The 19,552-nt window shown below is 37.6% G+C and overlaps 1 protein-coding gene across 4 annotated transcripts in view; it reads right to left on the bottom strand.

Moving 5' to 3' along the window:
• Positions 1 to 19,552, bottom strand: part of LOC140494701 (uncharacterized) — an 88,711-nt gene that overhangs the window by 25,226 nt on the left and 43,933 nt on the right. For 3 of the 4 annotated variants that reach the window (XM_072594194.1, XM_072594193.1, XM_072594195.1), the window contains exons 2-8: positions 16,493 to 16,536; positions 15,579 to 15,614; positions 13,891 to 13,957; positions 7,518 to 7,632; positions 5,121 to 5,143; positions 2,752 to 2,792; positions 568 to 634 (exon numbers count right to left, since the gene is read on the bottom strand). In XM_072594194.1, coding sequence (XP_072450295.1) covers positions 568 to 634; positions 2,752 to 2,792; positions 5,121 to 5,143; positions 7,518 to 7,632; positions 13,891 to 13,957; positions 15,579 to 15,614; positions 16,493 to 16,536 — 393 coding nt within the window. The remainder of the gene's footprint in view (positions 1 to 567; positions 635 to 2,751; positions 2,793 to 5,120; positions 5,144 to 7,517; positions 7,633 to 13,890; positions 13,958 to 15,578; positions 15,615 to 16,492; positions 16,537 to 19,552) is intronic. The other variant, XM_072594196.1, reaches the window with a different exon arrangement.

Here is a 19,552-nt window from a genome sequence, read left to right as displayed (position 1 = left end):
CCAAATAGATCTGCTCTGCCCTCATCAATCCTCTTTGTTACTTCTTCAAAAAACTCAATCAAGTTTGTGAGACATGATTTCCCACGCACAAAGCCATGTTGATTATCCCTAATCAGTCCTTGCCTTTCCAAATACATGCACATCCTATCCCTCAGGATTCCCTCCAACAACTTGCCCACCACTGATGCCAAGCTCACAGGTCTATAGTTCCCTGGCTTGTCCTTATCACCCTTCTTAAACAGTGGCACCACGTTAGTCTTCCGGCACCTCACCTGTGACTATCGATGATACAAATATCTCAGCAAGAGGCCCAACTATCACTTCTCTAGCTTCCCACAGAGTTCTAGGGCACACCTGATCAGGTCCTGGGAATTTATCCACTTTTATGCATTTCAAGACATCTAGCACTTCCTCCTCGGTAATATGGACATTTGTTTTAAGATGCCACATCTATTTCCCCACATTCTATAGCTTGCATGTTCTTCTTCCGTTGGCACTATTAAGATAATGCTATGTGCTTGTGGTAATGGATAGGAGTGCTGCTAAAGAATTTTACTTTGCATTTACCTGTTTGTCAGGTATCCTTCAGGCAGTTTCTTGGGCTCACTGAGATAAATGAATCTTGGTACTTCAGCTATGAACACAAAATTGTTCAAATAAGAAAATACAGCAGATGTTCACCTTGCCCTACTAATATTACCTTATTTTAAAATAGGTTGAAATTGATTTCAGGTAGCATCTTTTTCATAGTCATAGAGTTATACAGCACACAAACAGACCTTCAGGCCAACTTATCCATGCTGATCAGATATCCTCAACTGATCTAGTACCATTACCTAGCATTTGGTCCATCTCCCTCCAAAATCTTCCCTTTCCATGGAAACAAAATCAAATAGAAGTAAAACCTGTTCTCAATTCCTTATAGCCCATTTAAGCTATTGCCCAAAATAAATTTCAACATCCCATATATTTTTTCTGACTGCTTATTTCACATGTTTCTTAGAGTTCTGTGCAGGAACCTTTGTTGAAAAATGCTATGATGATCTCAGATGGGAGATCAGGATCAGCTGTAATAGTCTGTACAGTCTGCCAAACCTCATTGACCTGGATTTTGTGATGGTAATGACAGTGAAACAGTCAGCATTTGTCATCATCACTCCATTGAAACTAATAGCAACATGCAGTCATTAATTTCCAGACAGAGTGTTATTGAGGCATCCCTAGAACGCAAACAATATGAATTGATGAGAAATTTTAACTCTTACACTTGTTGAATGAGATATAACTGAATTTCTAACAGTGCATTAACTTCAAAGTTACTGTTCAACAGCCTCATTGACCTTGAAAAGCTGATTTTATATTTGTGACATATCAAGCATATCCATTACAATACAAAATATTCCTATTTTTGAATAATAATTCATTAAAGCTAATGGTATTTTTACTTCTCTCTTAATCCAAGTATAGTCATTTATTTTAATATATAAGACTTTTAATTAATAATGAAGGAATTTTGTGTTTCAATGTTCTGGTTCGCTTTCTGAATATGTCAATTATGACCAAGTTAGAAGAGGTGAATTGATTCATTTCCTTGTCCTATCCCTTGTTGGTCACAATAAAGTTTGAAACAAAAAATATACATCAGACTTTGTATATAACCCAGTATCAGAAAGTCAACTTTAACTAATAACTAAAGAACTAGTTTGTTGGCAAGTTTTGTGTCAGTTCTCTGCAAAAGAAACTCAGCTAGTCCCACTGGACCATTTAAAAAAAACTCTATTATACCTTCTCTGATAGCATGCTTATTCCTGCAATCGAAATAGCTCCAATCTCACACACCATTGTTCATAACTGTAGTTTCTTATTATTGGCATCATTGGCTAAATTAATGCTTTATGTTCTCTTATATCATTTTTAAACTGGAATACTTAAAGCAAACAATATTTTAAATGCGGTTTAATTATTGCTTTGCACAGAAATATTATTAAAAAGCCACCCTCGCTCCCCCTGCATATAAATCCTGATATGTTGCTGAAAAGGAATATTTTGGCTTGAGGGTTCTAGTAAAAGAACCTGTTAGTAAGTGGTGATTATCAGTGAGAGGAGGCATGTTGTCATTGCACATTGTAGTCTCCCTACAGTTGGGAACTGCCACCATTTTCTTCTTATCAAATGATTGACTTCTGCTTTAAGTTGAAGCAGCATTGTCTGAGGTTAAAGACTAAACTATCAAAAGCATTTGAGCATCATTTCCAAAGCATTAATGCTTGCTAAAATAATGGAACTTCATGGGAAGAAAGTACAATTAATAGCTTAAAAATAGAGAAGTGGAATAGTACCTACTGTATATGATAAATATACGTAATCAGGGAAATGCTATGTCCAATGACAATTGTATGTCCTTACATTTAATTTTATACAATTAATCACCTCAACATGTATTTACTTCTCTTCTGCTTAGGCACAGTAACATAAGGATGAATTCATCAATTTAGCTCTTAGTGGAGATTGCTGCAAGAAGGGAGGGTCCTTTGTACACTCCCCTCAAAATTGTTGAAAATTTACCTCACTGTCTCTATGAGCTCCTTTTAATTATAATCTCACGAGTCATATATTTAATTACACAGTTCAAACATGAGCCTAAGTCTAACATTCATTATGCCATCCAGCTTTCTTGTGTGCTTTGTACCACCCTGTCAACCCCCACACCTCTCATTACCATCCTCCACCAACTTTATTTTGCTAACATACCGTAAGTGATGGATTCTTTATGTTTTCTTGATCTTTTGCCTCTAGGATATTGATGTTAAAACAGAATAGTGATTTTAGTGAAGAATAACAATGCAAGAAAAAATTATTAAACAGTAATAGTCTTTGTCCAATATAGACTATAAATATTGGTAATTTCACAACATTTAGTCTAGAGGAATTAAGGGCTACGGGGAGAACGCTGGCAAGTGGAGCTGAAATGCGCATCAGCCATGATTGAATGGCGGAGTGGACTCGATGGGCTGAATGGCCTTACTTCCACTCCTATGTCTTATGGTCTTATGGTCTTATTTACCTTTCAAAGTCTATTAACAGTTTCTTTGTAGCGATGCTGGGAACTGATGGCAAGTGAGACAGGGAGAAAGGAAATCTTCCAGGAACCTAAGACTCGTCCCAATTTCTTTTCTAGTATTTGCATTTGGTGGGCGAGGAAGGCAGGAACATCCTTGTTGTATGAGTGAACTAATGGTAGACCTCAGATATATTAATTGTCCTCATAGTCAGTGTGCTGTGTTGATATAGGAGAAAGTGAGGACTGCAGATGCTGGAGACCAGAGTTGAAAATTGTGGTGCTGGAAAAACACAGCAGGCCAGGCAGCATCTGAGGAGCAGGAGGATATCTGTACCCTAATTGCACTAAGTTAGACTGTATGGATACAATAGGAACTTTTATTTAATTTTCAGCCTTTTAAATTTGTAAAATATGCCAGGGAATGAGGAAACACTGGGGTAATGAGACCTAGTACCATTGGTCCATGCAGAATTTGCTATATCTTTAAAAAATATTGACAGCTATTGAGGGGAAAAGATTCTAAAAACTTGCTCCTACTCCTCCCACTCAACATGGCAGGTAAGAGAACACTCTGGAAAGTAGCAGTAAATATCTTGAAGTCCTCCTATGATGGCACAGGTCTCATTGCAGTCTTACTTCCCTCTAGTTGGCTCCAAACCCCTGATCTGCCTACACAGCCTGGTCTCACCAGTCCTCGTCTCAGGCTTGGTCCAATCTTTAATGTTCTCTACTCTTTTAGTGCCTTTTGCTGGCAATATTGTGGTGAAGCATTGCTGAACTCACCATAGCATCATCAGGATATTCCAGCTTTGTACTAGTATGCTTCCTCTTTATGGCCCAAATCTCACCAGGAGCCATCTGTACAGACCCAGTGTTTTAGGGCTGATCTGAGCTGAAGGGTGGGTTGGTCATTTGCTTTCCTGGAATTAGACTCTGAAGGAGTGGGGAATGGAGTCTAATGGCATATAATTATTTTAATGCAGATTCATTCATTCATTCAATTCATTCATTCATCCATTCATAATTGAACAGAAGACTAGTATTACAAAATATATTATTTTATGCTTCAATGCACTTCACTGGATCATGATTTCAAATTTAATGATTTTTACAGAATGGGAAATAAATAGACCTACTGTGCCAAACCTATTTTGTGCAGCTTCATAAAAGATTATATTATTTGAATGTTAGTTTGCCTATAGACTCTCAGCAGTGTCTTTATTATATCAAGCTTTTTGGTTGTCTGGTGTGTCTCTTCCTATGCCATTTAACCTTCCAGGAGACTTGTTTTTTCCTGTTCCTATCCTTCCATGTTCCATTTGGCTCCTTGTAAAGATGCGCATGCTAAGCAGATGGTCAGCCAACTGAAGTGAATTTCTTTCACAATTTGGAGACTGGATTATAAATTAATATGATCCAATAAGATCAAAAGACTATTAGACATAGGATCAGAAATTAGACCCTTCAGCCCATCGAGGCTGGTCTGCCATTCAATACTGGTTGATATGTTTCTCAACCTCATTCTCCTGCTTCCCCCGTAACCTTTGATCTCCTTGATACTCAAGGACCTACCTATCTCAGTCTTAAATATGCTCAATGATCTGACCTCCACAGCCTTCTGAGACAACGAATTCCATAGATTCACCACTCTCTGGCTAAAGAAGTTTCTCCTTATCTCCATTCTCAAAGCTTTTCCCATTACTCGAAGGCTTTGCCCTCGGATACATGTCTCTCCTACCAGTGGAAACATGTTTCCATCATTTACTCGGTCCGGGCCATTTAGTATTCTGTATGTTTCAATTAGATCCCCCTTCATCCTTCTAAACTCCATTGAATATAACCCCAGAGTCCTCCAAAGTTCCTCATACATTAAGCTTTTCATTCCTGGGATCATTCTCGTGAACCTCCTCTGAATACGCTTCAGGGCCAATACATCCTTCCTGAGATATAGAGCCCAAAACTGCACTCAATACTCCAAATGTAGTCTGGCCAGGTTCACTTGAAATGAATCTACAACCTTTCTGACCTGTATCTGGAGACTATTTGTTTTAAATCTTACCTCTTAGCAGCCTTTGACTTGCCCTAGGAAGCAACCATGAATTTAGTTAATAATTCAAATAAATCAAATATTATTCGTTAATTATTTGAGTGTACTGATAGCTATGTTCTTCTTCAGTGTGATTGATGTAACTTTTTCAGTGCCAGCAGATACAGTGTAGAGAGGACATCTAGCAATAAGGAGACAGAGCAGAGAGCTAACAATCATCCTGTTTGCATAGAAATCTTAAAAACATGCCAAAAGAACTGGATGTGCAAGTTTATCATGCCCAACCATACCACAGAATAATGAGAAAATACAACCCAGTTATATACATTCGAAACCGTCAAATAATATAAACAGCCTCACTTAATCTTCAAAATTCATTTTCAGTAAAATCATCTTCACAAAAGATAATTTGCAAAACACATTATCAGTGTTAGCAAACACATTACTGTGTTCCAAATATGTAATATCAGTTTGACAAAATAACTATGCATTAGAATCATCACATTTACTTGTATCAGGATGGGTAGATCAGAAAAGATGCTCAGTTAATTATTGCTAAGTAGATTACTTACAGTGTGGAAACAGGCCCTTCGGCCCAACAAGTCCACACCGACCCTCCAAAGAGCAACCCACTCAGACCCATTCCCCTACATTTACCCCTTCATCTAACACTATGGGCAATTTAGCATGGCCAATTCACCTAACCTGCACATTTTTGGCTGTGGGAGGAAACCAGAGCACCTGGAAGAAATCCGCGCAGACAATGTGCAAACTCCACACAGACAGTTGCCGGAGGCAGGAATTGAACCCAAGTCTCTGGACTTGAACCCAACCACTGTGCCAGCCTGCCGCTCATAGAATCAAGAAGTCGCAGTTCCAACCTTACAATCAATGCATGATTGCAACATGAAGTTTAATCGTGGGTTTATAGTTTTTAGATTAGATTCCCTACAGTATGGAAACAGGCCCTTCAGTCCAACCAGTCCACACTGACCCTCTGAAGAGTAACCCACCCACACCCATTTCCCTCTGACTAATACAGCTAACACTACAGGCAATTTAGTATGGCCGATTCACCTGACCTGGACATCTTTGCACATCTTTGGAGGAAACCGGAGCACCCAGAGGAAACCCACACAGACACAGGGAGAATGTGCAAACTCCACATAGACAGACACCCGAGAATGGAATTGAACCTGGGACCCTGGTGCTGTGAGGCAGTAGTGCTAACCACTGAGCTACTGTGCCGCCCTAGCAAAAATCAATTCCCTAAATTCATTTCCTGTCTTGTGTCATGACAGGCAGAGAGCAGGAGATGAAAACTGGTATGTGCAGTCACACTGTATATGGTTTCAAAAAGACTTTCTCTGGTTGACATTCCTTGCAAAATTGTAAACATTTCTTTTCTGTACTCTTCAGGCATTTTGACTGCAGAGAGAGACAGTTCCTGAGCCAATAAAAAATCTGATTGCTTCACCATTCTTTATTCTCAGCTCCAAGGTCTTCAGCTACCTGGGAACCAATCTCATGGCTGTTGGCAGGCAACAAGTCTTTGTCCTCAATGACTGGTCATTAATCCACAGAACAATCAACTGCTTGTTGCCAACCAAAACTCCATCTGTGGAAAAAGCCCCTGGATCTGGTTCATCTGCAAACAATGCTGTAACACATCACTATATAAACACTGCTTACAATTTATATCAAATTACTTGCTTTCAAACCATGCAGCAATCTTACTTACTAATGCAGAAATATAGGTTTGAAAATTGGGCTATAATATATTAATCTATCACAACTCACTTAAAAATATCGCAGAACTATTCCCTGAGTCTTCTCGTTAGGTTTCATTAACTGAACTGCTGGAACAGATTCATTTTTTAAACAAAATTTGTGCACAGAATACTTTTCACAAATCTATCTGTATTTTTTTTTGGTGAGACACAGAGGAATGAATAGCTGAGTTTACATGTTTAACAAAGGAAATCTGGGAAAATGTTATTTACTTTGTGAAAAATTTCTAGTCATTTAAATAAAAAAAAATCAGGCATTCATTTTTGAATAGGGCATAAGACACAAATAGGATTACAATTAAAAACTAAAGGACAATTAAACGAAAATTTAATTTGTAAGCTTTTTTGATCTTTACAACCTGATGCAGGGGAATAAAAAATGAGTATCATTTTCTCACATTTGGCTAAGGTATTATTTGCTGTAATGGCTAGAGTGTTTATCAATAGGTTTTCTTCTGCATGCTGAGTGGAAAGATTTAAGACAATAAATAAGTTCAGCAATGTTCAATAAGTTCAAAGTTTCCCACTTACATGTTTGGGTTAGTTTGAAGAAAATGATGAGTGTAAACCAATTCTAGCCTTATGAACTCATAATTAACGTTAAATTACTTATATTTACCTCAGTGTAAGTTGGATTGCTGTCTTGATGAATTGACTTTGGTTTAGCTAGTTCTTTAGTTCTGTATGAAGCCTTAGCTCGCAATGTAGCAGGTTTCACAGGCCAAATGACTGGTCTACATTATAAGCAAATATGTTGCTATTAACTGTTGATTACACAACACAATTTACAAATGTATAAACGGTACAGAATGCAGACAAATAAAAGCTGGTCTCTGCTTTTCACCATTAATATCACTAAACCATAGAATCCCTATCTTTATATCATTAATATCATAAAGAAATACTTCAGTCAACTAGTAAATAAAATATAAAATGACATTAATAACCTTGTGGAATGGGTGGATAATGACAATTTGACTAAATATCAGTTAATTTGAGAAGGTGCATTTTAGCAGAAAGAATAAAGTGTCCACATACTCCTTGGCGAATAAGATTCTAAATGGGATGGAGCAACAAAGGAATCTATACATACAGATATAAAAGCTATACAAAGGAGTGACATGTTACCATGCAAAACATTTTTTTTTTACATTACTGATATTACACTCTTGTCCTACGTAAGACAATTTGATTCTTAAGCTAACTCAATTTATAAATGTGTCTGACACAATAAAGTGGCTGTTCAACATGGTGCCCTCTGGTTAATGCTTGTTTGAGAAATGTAAAATAGAAATCTTAACAGCCAAATTGCTGTCATTGGAACAAGTGCAGTTTCATAGGAATAAGTTCCATCTGCTGTACCTCAAAATTTACCATTGGGATCATCAATGTATTAACATACAGACTATTTGACAAATGAAGTCTATTAGCATAACATCACCCCAAGAGATCATTAACACTGGGATCCTAAACTAGTTAAATTATAGATCAACGTGGGGGACAGTTAATTCATGCCTATCTCTTCCTGTCCAAGATCATGGTCAACATTAACACAGAGTCCCTAAAGTTTGGAAACAGGCCATTAGGCCCAACAAGTCCACACCAACCCTCTGAAGAGTAACTCACCCAGACTCATTCCCCATTACTCTACATTTACCCCTGACTAATCCACCTAACCTACACATCCCTGAACACTATAGTCAACTTAGCATGGCCAAGCTGCACATTTTTGGATTCTGGGAGGAAACCAGAGCACCCGAAGGAAACCCACACAGATATGGGGAGTATATGTAAACTCCACAGAGACAGTTCCCTGAGGCTGGAATCGAACCGAGGTCCCAGGCGCTGTGAGGCAGCAGTGCTAATGACTGGGCCACTGTGTAGAAATTCTACAGTAACACTGTTGATGTAAATATAAGCTATAAGAAAGAAACCATCTCAAAGTATCCGTTGGGGGTAGAATTAGACAAATGTACGCTGAGCTAAAGAAGGAATAATTAAGGGGGGTTTTCAATTTCTGTCTTAAATTGGAAAAAGCAGTTGGAGAGATTGTTTTATTTAGAAAGGGAATTAGTCGATAACTGAAGCTGTGGTCATTCACCTCTGTCTACTGGGAGGAGAACTTGTACAAGAATCCAGAGTCATGACATTCGCTTTCAGGGAGGGGTATTATAGATTTGGATAATCTCATGAAGAGGAAGAAATGCAAGGTCATGGGAGTTCTTCAATTTTAATTTAATATGGCAAATGTAGGCTTGCACAGAAGCTGGTACAAAACAAGGTACAGATTTCAAAGCTATAGATGAGCTAAAGTGTACACAGAGCAGTTGATGGATATCCTGAAGCAAGAGATCATTGAAATAATAAAATCAAAGCAAAATAATGTGGATGCTGAAGGTCTGAAATAAAAATAGAAAGTGTTGGAGAAACTCAGCAGCTCTGATGGCATCTGTGGTGAGAGAAACAGAGTTAAAATTTTGACTCCAATATGACTCTTCTTTAGAACACCCAGGGTGTAATGGTTCTGAAGAAAGAGTTGGATGCTAGTGTAAATAGTGTGTGATAATCCAAGCATTCCACTCATCTGCAACATCAAACATCAGCTCCACCACCTGTGGCAGAGTATGAGGCTCCAGGAAATGGGTCACCTCAGAACCCACAACCTTTGAGTGGAAGAAAATCATCTTTGACCCCGAAGGATTGCCTAAGAAGATTAACAAAAGAATTAATACAGAGCAGTAAACTCCATTTAACAAAGCAGATTGCACCAGGTAAATTGCTTCAACGTCCTGCTGTTATAACCAATAATTTTCATTAGATTGAATTCCAGATTGATCGGGTGTCAGAGGATGCAGTGTATGGTGAGAAAGATGCACTTTGGACATAGATGGTGGAATTTAATATTGGTGACTAGGAATCTCATCCAGGAGAGGACAAATCTACTCATCTCAGGAAGGTTCACAACATTTTGAGTTTTAATGATATATTAACTGGACAGCAACAGGAAGAACCTTTTGGACAGAGGTCCAGCTAACTTAGAAGCCAGCATTCTTCATAGTTCAGTAGTAGCATGGGGAAGCTCATGGCCACTGTCTTTAATGTGTCCATGTAAAGTCCAGGATGACCAAAGTATCCAAACCACAGTTGAGTGATTGCTTTGGTGGAGCATGGAGTGGAGGTCAAGGGGATGGGTTGGGGGGGTGAAGGGCAGGGAGTGGATCTGCGGGAAGGGTAGGGCAGTGTCTCTACCCCTTTGATGAAGGGTCCCTTGATTAGGCACTTTTAATGTAACTTCTCTGGAAGTTTGCAAGGTACTCATTCACTTGAATGTTCCATTTGCCACTGGATTAATACTGTGTTGGATTGCAATCCTTAAATTGGCATTCATAATCTAAATTTATGTAAGTTCTGCAGAGATACAAAGGAAGTTCACAGGTAGGTGGTGAGGGTTCCTTTGAATGTCCCCTTGTAACAAAATGTTATGTTATACTATTCATGAACAGTCCTCCTTAATTTGCTCTATCTTTTTAATATGATTTTGTGATTTTCAATCTGTTTTATGAATCTGATGTTCTCTGTCTTCAGAGGTCAGCAGGGTATTTTGGTGAATTCTTACTTGGAAGTATTTGATGACAAGTAAAATAAGGGTTTTGTTATAAGAATGCTAATTAGTATTTTAACGGCTGCTTAGTTGGATATCCCTTCCTGATCACTTCCAAACAAGATTTTATTCTGAGAGATTTTAGTATCTAGGACCCATATTAATTCCAATAAACCGGAATTCTATTTGATAATTTTTTTAACAGTTGATGTTGGCGGTGCTTCGAACTTTTTAACTGGTAAAACCGTAATAAAGATAAATATTTATTTCTGAGGTGAAGGGATCCAAGGTGGAAAACTTAGCCTAAAACAAAGTGTCCTATAATGAGATTTATTAAAAGATATTAATGTTTAAAAAATTTGTGATGGGACTCAAACTGTACAATATAGAATTTCACTGCAACTACTGATCAGTTTTTCTTTAAAATACAACATTCTAAAATGTTAAAGTATCTTTTAATAATTGTAATCACATTAAATTGCTAAGGCTCAGGGAACCAAGGGTTCTAGGTAGGGAGGGCATAGATAGATATATGCAAATTCGCAAGAGTTCTTGATTAGCTGCAGTTTTGAAGAGCAGAGGCAGAAAGGCCTCTGAGAAAAGTGGTCAAGTCCATTGTTTTGATGATCAAGGGCTGGATTCTTTACGGTTCAGTGGATACTATTACAGGCATTAGGAATATATAATTATATGCCTATGGAAACTGCTAATTCACTAGGTGTCAAAGTACTAATCACCATACTAATTATATGGCATCAAAACAGATATTTCTACATTGAGACCATTTAAATATTGATAAAAAGATGATTTTGTTTCAAGTGAGTATATATAATTGTAATCGAGAAATGTACATCAGCGCAATTACACTGATGAATATTTCTGCGAAATATAACAGCTATAAGCTGCTGTCGTGCCAGTTATTGAGATCACACCACATGTTGAGATCACACAGACATATGAATGTTACCAACCAATGCATACACAAAAAGAACAAGTCAGCTTATGGATGTTGTTTGGCACAGGATGTTGGAAAACTGTGCTTTTAATGCAGGCATGTATCCAGAATTCAAAATTAATTAATTGATCTGTCTGTGGAAAGTGACAACAAATGGAGACTGTACTGCCTAAAATCATTATTAGAGAAATAATTGTGATGTTCTATGATGATCTCGGGTCTATGGCTGCTTAAAAATTACAAAGGAAACATTTATCATAAAAGGGTGTTGTAGTAATGCTTGTGAAAGATATTAAAATGCTGAAACACTGGAAAATATTGGAATAAAATAATTCAATGACAGCATCAGAAATGCTTTAAAAACGTGTAAAATTTCCAGATGAAATTAACAACAAACTACTAACCTCATTTCGTTGGCTAAGGTGAGACACTGACCATTAGTGAATCTTCAATTAATCAACATTTCCCAAATAGCAATCAGAAATTATTCTTTAAGTAATTTGAGTTCCAGACACACTGTACCAATTTCTGATACTTTGTAAGTTATGCACAAACAGATTTCTGTTATTTATTCTGGTTATCTGTTCTGAAATTCTGTGCTACGTAATGGATGGAAAACTAGCTATGTGTCTCAACTGATGATATATGATCCTGCGATACGATACTCTGCTAGAATGTTAACATCTAAAATTTATCTCACTGCTGATTTTCATAAGTAAAATTCCAATTGTACCATGTAATACTGAATAAATTTTAAATAAAGTTGCAAACGTTAATGTCACTGACAAATTGCTTTTCAGTTTATCTAATAGCACCAAATAGATTGCCTGGAAAACTTCAAATCTAATCTATAAATAGGTAGAGCTTTGTGAATATAACATTCTACCTTTGATAGCAAAAGAATTTGTTTTCCATACTAACTTGGATGGGACCTCGAGGTAGAAATTCTGGGATGTTCTTCTGCACTCCCACCATAAATTTGGTTGAATATCCAAGAAACCCCAGAGAAATACTGTAAATAGTAACTATATTGCTAGTTATGCTTAAACTACAGCAGGAATTTGAGAGAAACAACAATGGAAATCCTACTTAACAAAAATCAAAAATTGCACGACAAATGTTCTTGATCACATTTCTCAAATCAAAAACAAAGAGAAAAGAAATGATGCAAGCAACAGGCTGAGGCTTCAATTTAGGCATATGTCCAATTTACCAGTTTTAAGGTTCTCATCCTTTGTATGGTATAAGGATCTGGATAGTACTGGCATAACATTTTTGCTCGTGTTCAGGACAAAATTATACTCATTCTGAGTCAATGAGCCAGAGAAGTTGCATTGGGTCATACTTCTAATATGTATTTGAAATGGAAACATAACAAAGTTATTTCTGCAATACATTACTTATTGTCATGTCTATATACATGTTTGTGATCTTTGCAGTACATCTATCTGTAATTGTTAAAGCATTTCCTTGGATATTCTGAAAAGTCATGGACCTATTTCTCCAAACACCATAAGATGGTAATAGGAGCAGAATTAGGCCATTGAGCCCATTCCATCTGCTCACCATTTGATCATGGATGATACATTTCTCAACTGCATTCTCCTGCTTTCACCCTGTAACCCTTGATCCCTTTATTAATCAATAATCTATCTCTTGTCTTAAATACACTCAATGACTTGGCCGCCACAGCTTTTGCGGCAGTAAGTTCCAGATTAACCATCCTCTGACTGAAAAGATTCCTTCTCATCTTAGTTCTAAAGGATTGTTTCTTCACACTGAGGTTGTGCGTTTGGACCATGGTCTCTCCTACTCGTGGAAACATCTTCTCCATGTCCACTCTATCTAGGCCTCTCAGTATTCTGGAACCTTTGATGAGATCTCCCCTCATCTTTTTAAACTTCATCGATTGCCGACCCAGAGTCTTCAAACAGTCCTCATATGACGAGCCCTTTATCCCCAGGATCATTCCTGTAAACCTCTGGAACCCCTCCAATGTCAGCACATTCTTCCTTAGATACAGACCCAAAACTGCTCACAATATTCCAAACACAGTGTGACCAGTGCTTTGTAAGCCTCAGCAGTTCATTTCTGCTCTTGTATTCAAGCTCTCTTGAAATGAATGTTAACATTGCATTTGCCTTCCTAACTGTCAACTGAACCTGCATGTTAACTTAAGAGAATCCTGAACTAGGACTCCCTAGTTCCATTATGCTTCAGATTTCTGAAGCCTTTCCCCATTTAGAAAATAAACCGATTCTATTCTACTTACTAAAGTGCATAACCTCATTCTTTCTCACATTGTATTCCATGTGCTGCTTCTTTGCCCACTCACCTAATCTATCTTGTCCTTTTGCAGCTTCCCCACATGCCCCTCCACCAAAACCTAACCTGCAGGTTATCCCCAGCATTTTCTGTTTATATTTAAGTATTTACCTGTCTGGTTGAAACCGTTTATCAAGCCGTTTATGTTCGCTGAGTTGAACGTATCGTGGAACATTGCCTGAAGGAAATGAAATAGTTGAATAAAATTCTGACATGCATAATTTAAATGCTGCCAGTTATTTAATTATTAAATGGGGCTCATACAATAACAAATAGATTCTAGCATGACCCCATCAAATTTTTCTCCAGTACCTATTTTGCAGGGAGAATTAGGAAACTAGCTTAGATGTGGTACTCTTCAAATGAATTAACTGAAGCTTTGTTAATAAGAGTTACACTGTAAGTCATGTTTTAATATATTTAACTATTCTGATGGCTGTCTAGGCTCTGATAGCATCATTACATGCAGAACTCATGCGTGACTCAGGCAGATCTGAATTGGTTGACCTGAGCTGGCATATCAAAGGGCTTCCTATGACTGACCATTAACTGCCAGCTCATTGCCTCCTCCTCCAACTCTGCAGAATGGACCATCGGTCAGTATTCTCACCTGTGGTGGTGAATTTCCTTGGAGGTGTTCCCACCCCTATACTGAAATTGATTTAGGACAGAATTAAAATTTTCAATATTGGAAAGTAACAAACGCCTGTGAAATTTGAAATTAACAAACTAAGTTTGGGATCATCTCAAAGCTCTCAAAACTCTCCACTCTAACTAATTTGACTAGGGGAAGCAGCTGCACCCATTTTTATATAGGCCTATCTTTCCTAATGTACAGCAGTGGCGTAAAAGTAATAAATGTCTAGGCACAGTGCCAGCAAAAGATACTTCAATGCAAATAAACTCAGTTGAATCTTCCTGAACAGAACATCAAAGCTGAGGAAACCAAAACAGAAGAACTCATGATAACATTCTGATGTCCTAAGCATACATTTGCTCATCTATTCCTGTGTACAAATAAGGAAATTCAGGGCCATGATCATGTTGTTGTTCCATTAAGTGGCAAGACTGAATCTTCTCCAAATGAAGTTGGAACAGAAATTGACTATCAATGAATGCATGTGAAACACCATTAAAAACAGCAACTGAAATGATTGGTAACTATTTTCAATTCTGTTTGTAGTAACTTGAAGGATCTTATTTGAAGTTTCTTGAAGAATATGCAACTATATAATGGAGCACATGATTTTCTCACTTCAGGCATTCCAGTTGAGCTCATGTAGGGTGGCATCAAGGACAGGACAAGACACCTCCTCCCAAGGATGTGAGAAGAATTGAGTAAATTCTTTGTGGACTGCCAGGTTTTTTCAGACTGTGAAAGTGGTAGTGATCTGGGTTCAAGCGACTCAAAATTCAAAATTATAACAGGATATGTATGAGTTAGTAGAAGCTGATCTGTGGGATAAAAAGAGTTATCATATACACTAAGATAATTATAAAGCTCTGGTCCAAGCACAGAAGATTACCATTTATGAAATGCAATATGCATTTAGCATTTAAAACCAATAATAAAACCAGAAAGTGCTAAAGAAACTGAGCAGGTCCAGCAGCATCTGTGGAAAATGCAATAGAGTTAACACTTTGAGTCCGGTATGATTCAGTCCAATATAACTTGCTCCAAAGAAGTGTCACCTTCGACTCAAAACAATGCAACCAGCCCTACTGCATTTCTCCAACACTTTTTTAAAATTTCTGATCTCCACCATCCACAATACTTCGCTTTTTTCCAGATTTCCTACCTTGTCCACTTTGTGATTCACATGATACTTCAGACTCTGTAATAGAAATTATAAAATAGTTAGTTTCCTCATGATCTTCAAACATTCTACATGTCATGAACAGAATATGGGTGGGAATTGCAGCCCCAGTCATGTCTGAAGAGTGCCAGGAAGTGAATTTAATCAGACAAGCAGCAGACAGATTCTTAACCTCAAAATGAACTTCAGGGTTTTAGCCAGTTCAGAGACATATTTTGCTCCCATTTGTCTGGGGTTCATTGACCTTCAGGGTCTGGGAATGTTATCAAAGTATATGCCACAATATAATTCATTCCAAGGCCAACATATGGCATGGGTTCGTTTGGAGGGGGAGTGGTGAATGGTGCTGGTGAAGTGGATGGAATGGCTGGGATGGGACAATTGGGTGTCATAGTTTGGTTGGAAGCAGAGCTACGGGAATCATGCAGCCTTCTGGGAAGTCTCAAGGGATTTCAGGATGCAGATAGCTTTGATCAGGAGAGGGACAATAGGGTCTTGATCTTGAGGGGCTCCCAGAGAAGGTTGGGGACCTCAATGGACATCATGACTGCCAGCGTAGCAAGGCAGGGATGGATGGTCATTGGGGCAAAAGAATGATACACGAGGATCCAAAACGAGCAAGATGAATCTCACCATGCTGAAAGTCCCTCAAAATAACAGCACAAATACAAACAGAGTAGAAATGGCTACTGGCTAAGTGGAAGGATGTTTCATTTGAGGGGAATGGCAGTTATATCTTGCATGTTTTGATCAACTGAAAGGCCATCTATCAATCCGGAATCCAATGGATGGACAATCAGGTACAGCTATCCAATTGTTGCAGTGCTGGATCTCTCAGGCATGAAATAACCTCTCTTTATCTTTGGATAGAGTTTATATCTCTTTACAACACATACCAGCATTTCTGGACAGCCCTCTCCTGCCTTTGCGCTTTGATTGTCTGCCAAAAGACAATACTGATGTTACACACTTTAGAGTAATGTTGTCAACAAGTAATATCAATCATCCCAAACATAATATTGATATTAAATTCTTTATGTGCCTGCATACCACACCCACTATATTAAAATGGGTGCTAGCCTACATGTTCTTCTGCTGAATCAGCAAGACGTGAAATGCCATCGTATACATGCATGAGTTTTCATCTGCTATTTCCATCATTGGCATTTACCAAGCTCACCTTTTCCAGGAAATAATTGTTCCTTGGTATCATGTGTGCTGTTAATTGAAAGTTACATTGCTGGGCTGACATTGTAAATGAAAGCTATTTAAAAAGTTGACCCTGTCATTCACTAAACTCAAATCAAACTTCTTCATCAGTGTGAGTATATGATAAATTAATATATCCAATGGAAATTTTAGGTATATATGTTAGGATTTAGAATTCCAGCTGATGTTGTTATTGGACAAGTAAGATCCCAGACTGAAACCTGGCTTGATTGACTATATTTTGATTTGTTTTGTTTTTAACAAAGTGGTCTCTTGCTGAAATAAAGCATGCAATGCTGCCGATTTAGTTTAAACAATAAAAGAGAAAATTATTAACAATTGAAATAATGATAAAATAGAGTAAACTAAAGAGTCTAGTTAAATGGGTCTAAAAAAGATTTCACAATTTGAGACAGTTCCGGATGGGATACCCTAAATTGGTATGGGGGAATTAAATGGTTCCCTCTTCATAATTCACCCACTCCCTTCGATAATCGCAACAAAGCTAATTTGAAAACATATACTTTTCCTTGTATCTCCCAGACTGAAATGAACTTATGCTTTAAAAGAAGCTAATTTAACCAGACTTTGTTAACAAACAGTGTGTCTATTAATTATTAAATATGAGAAAGACTAGTGATGGAATACACATAAATACATCTTTTAAATATACTGTAATATAAATATATTATAAATATATACAGATTATATATTATAATTATTATTATTATATACAATAATATAAATATATTATAAATATATACAGATGATATATATTCAACAGGTGACATGATGGAGCAGCGCTCCGAAAGCTTGTGATTTCAAATAAATCTGTTGGACATAACCTGGTGCGTGACTTCTGACCTTCTGTCAAACAAAGATAAATGATATCATCAGCCAGCATCAGTAACTCCAATGTCTTTCAATATCTTTATTGGTTTGCCTCTTGATTTAAAACATGACGCAATACCTGTCTTTTTGAGATACAATATTTAGAACCTCCATTGGTCTGATTCACATCATCTATAGTCAAAGAAGAATTTTCATGACTGTCAAGAGTCATCTCTCCCTTCTTCAAAAAGGTAAAGTTGCCATAGTCCTGCTGGACCATAAGGCTGCACTCTTAGCGGACCACAGGTGGAGGTTTCAACTGAGGGTCACCATGCCTCAGGTGAGGCTAGAAGTTGAAAAACAGCCCCTTGTGGTCGCAGTTGCATTACTCTGCATTGCCGACTGGCCAGTTAAGTTAACTGACCAACTACTTAATACATACTAAAGAAACATGTTCTTTTTGTACTAGTGCTCCAGGTTTAATAACTATTCACTTTTTGATGCCCCTTTTTTGAGGATTTCTTAGACATGCCTACTACTGCAATCAGTCTCCCATTCAGCTTTGATATGTTCGGACTTATTACAAATAAAGAACATCATTTTTTTTAATATTACTTTTTTGTTTTCGGCTTTCTGCTGTGTAATCTTGATGTCCTTGTTTGTTCTTTAAAAAACATACATCTTCTGGCAACACGTTTCTATTTCTCCAGTTCTGTTGTGAATTCCCACATGTCCCCAACTGCAACAGTCTATGTGAGAAATCACACCTACTGCCAGATCTGCTTTTTCTCTGATCATTGATACATGCCCTCATCTAAATAAGAGCTTAGCTTTATATGAATGCTGTTTCTGAATTCCTCCGTAATCATCATTTTGCCCAATTTTCTCTAACTTCAGTGATTAAAGCCACTGATGCCGCAACGTTTAATTTTCTGTTGAAAATTCTACATATGTCTGATTAGGTTTATTTCTTGTGTTTCTTTCTGTATTCTGAAGAAGGGTCATTGGACCCAAAATGTTAACTCTGATTTCTCTCCAAAGCTGCTGCCAGACCTTCTGAGTTTTTCCAGCAATTTCTACTTTTATTTCTGATTTCCAACATTCGCAGTTCTTTAGATTTTTTAGATTTATTCCTTGTTATTTTTAATTGATTATCTTCAGGGACAAGCTTTATACACTGAGTAATTCTTTGTTAACTGTTTTGTAATTTGCAGATTGTTTTGACAAGTTTAAAACAGATCTTTATTACAAGAAAAACTACTTAAATATAGGAAATGGTTGGGAAAATTTTGAAAGACACAGTGAAATAAAATTTTCCTCTATTCGTCGATTCCATTACTTCACAGAACCAAATTCAGAGATTTCATCTCAATCTCAGATCTTTAAATTCAACCCAACTGATTCTTCCCAGATCTTCCCTGTGAATTATGAAGTCCTTTTATATGAAAACTCATAAAACTGAAAGCTTTTACTTTCTCAGTCTTGTAACAAACTACAAGTAACCACTCTTTGTCTGGTTGTTACTCAAACTAACAGTCTACTAAGGTAACTTATTCTCTGAATTATTTTACACTCCCTTCCAGCAAAGAAATTATACCGTGCTTCAGTCCCCAGTGAGATCTTCTATAAATCTACTCAAACAGGGCCATCTCTTTGGAGTTCATCTCAGCCTCCCGCAGAAATCTCCAGCATAACAGATACTAGTCTGGGCAGCACGGTGGCACTGTGGTTAGCACTGCTGCCTCACAGCACCAAAGACCCGGGTTCAATTCCCACCTCAGGCGACTCTGTGTGGAGTTTGCACATTCTCCCTGTGTCTGTGTGGGTCTCCTCCGGTTTCCTCCCACAAATCCAAAAATGTGCAGGTTAGGTGAATTGGCCATGCTAAATTGCCTGTAGCGTTAGGTGAAGGAGTA

The sequence above is a fragment of the Chiloscyllium punctatum genome, chromosome 24, assembly GCF_047496795.1.
Source record: "Chiloscyllium punctatum isolate Juve2018m chromosome 24, sChiPun1.3, whole genome shotgun sequence".
Taxonomy (NCBI): domain Eukaryota; kingdom Metazoa; phylum Chordata; class Chondrichthyes; order Orectolobiformes; family Hemiscylliidae; genus Chiloscyllium; species Chiloscyllium punctatum.
This window is presented reverse-complemented; position numbering and strand designations above follow the sequence as displayed.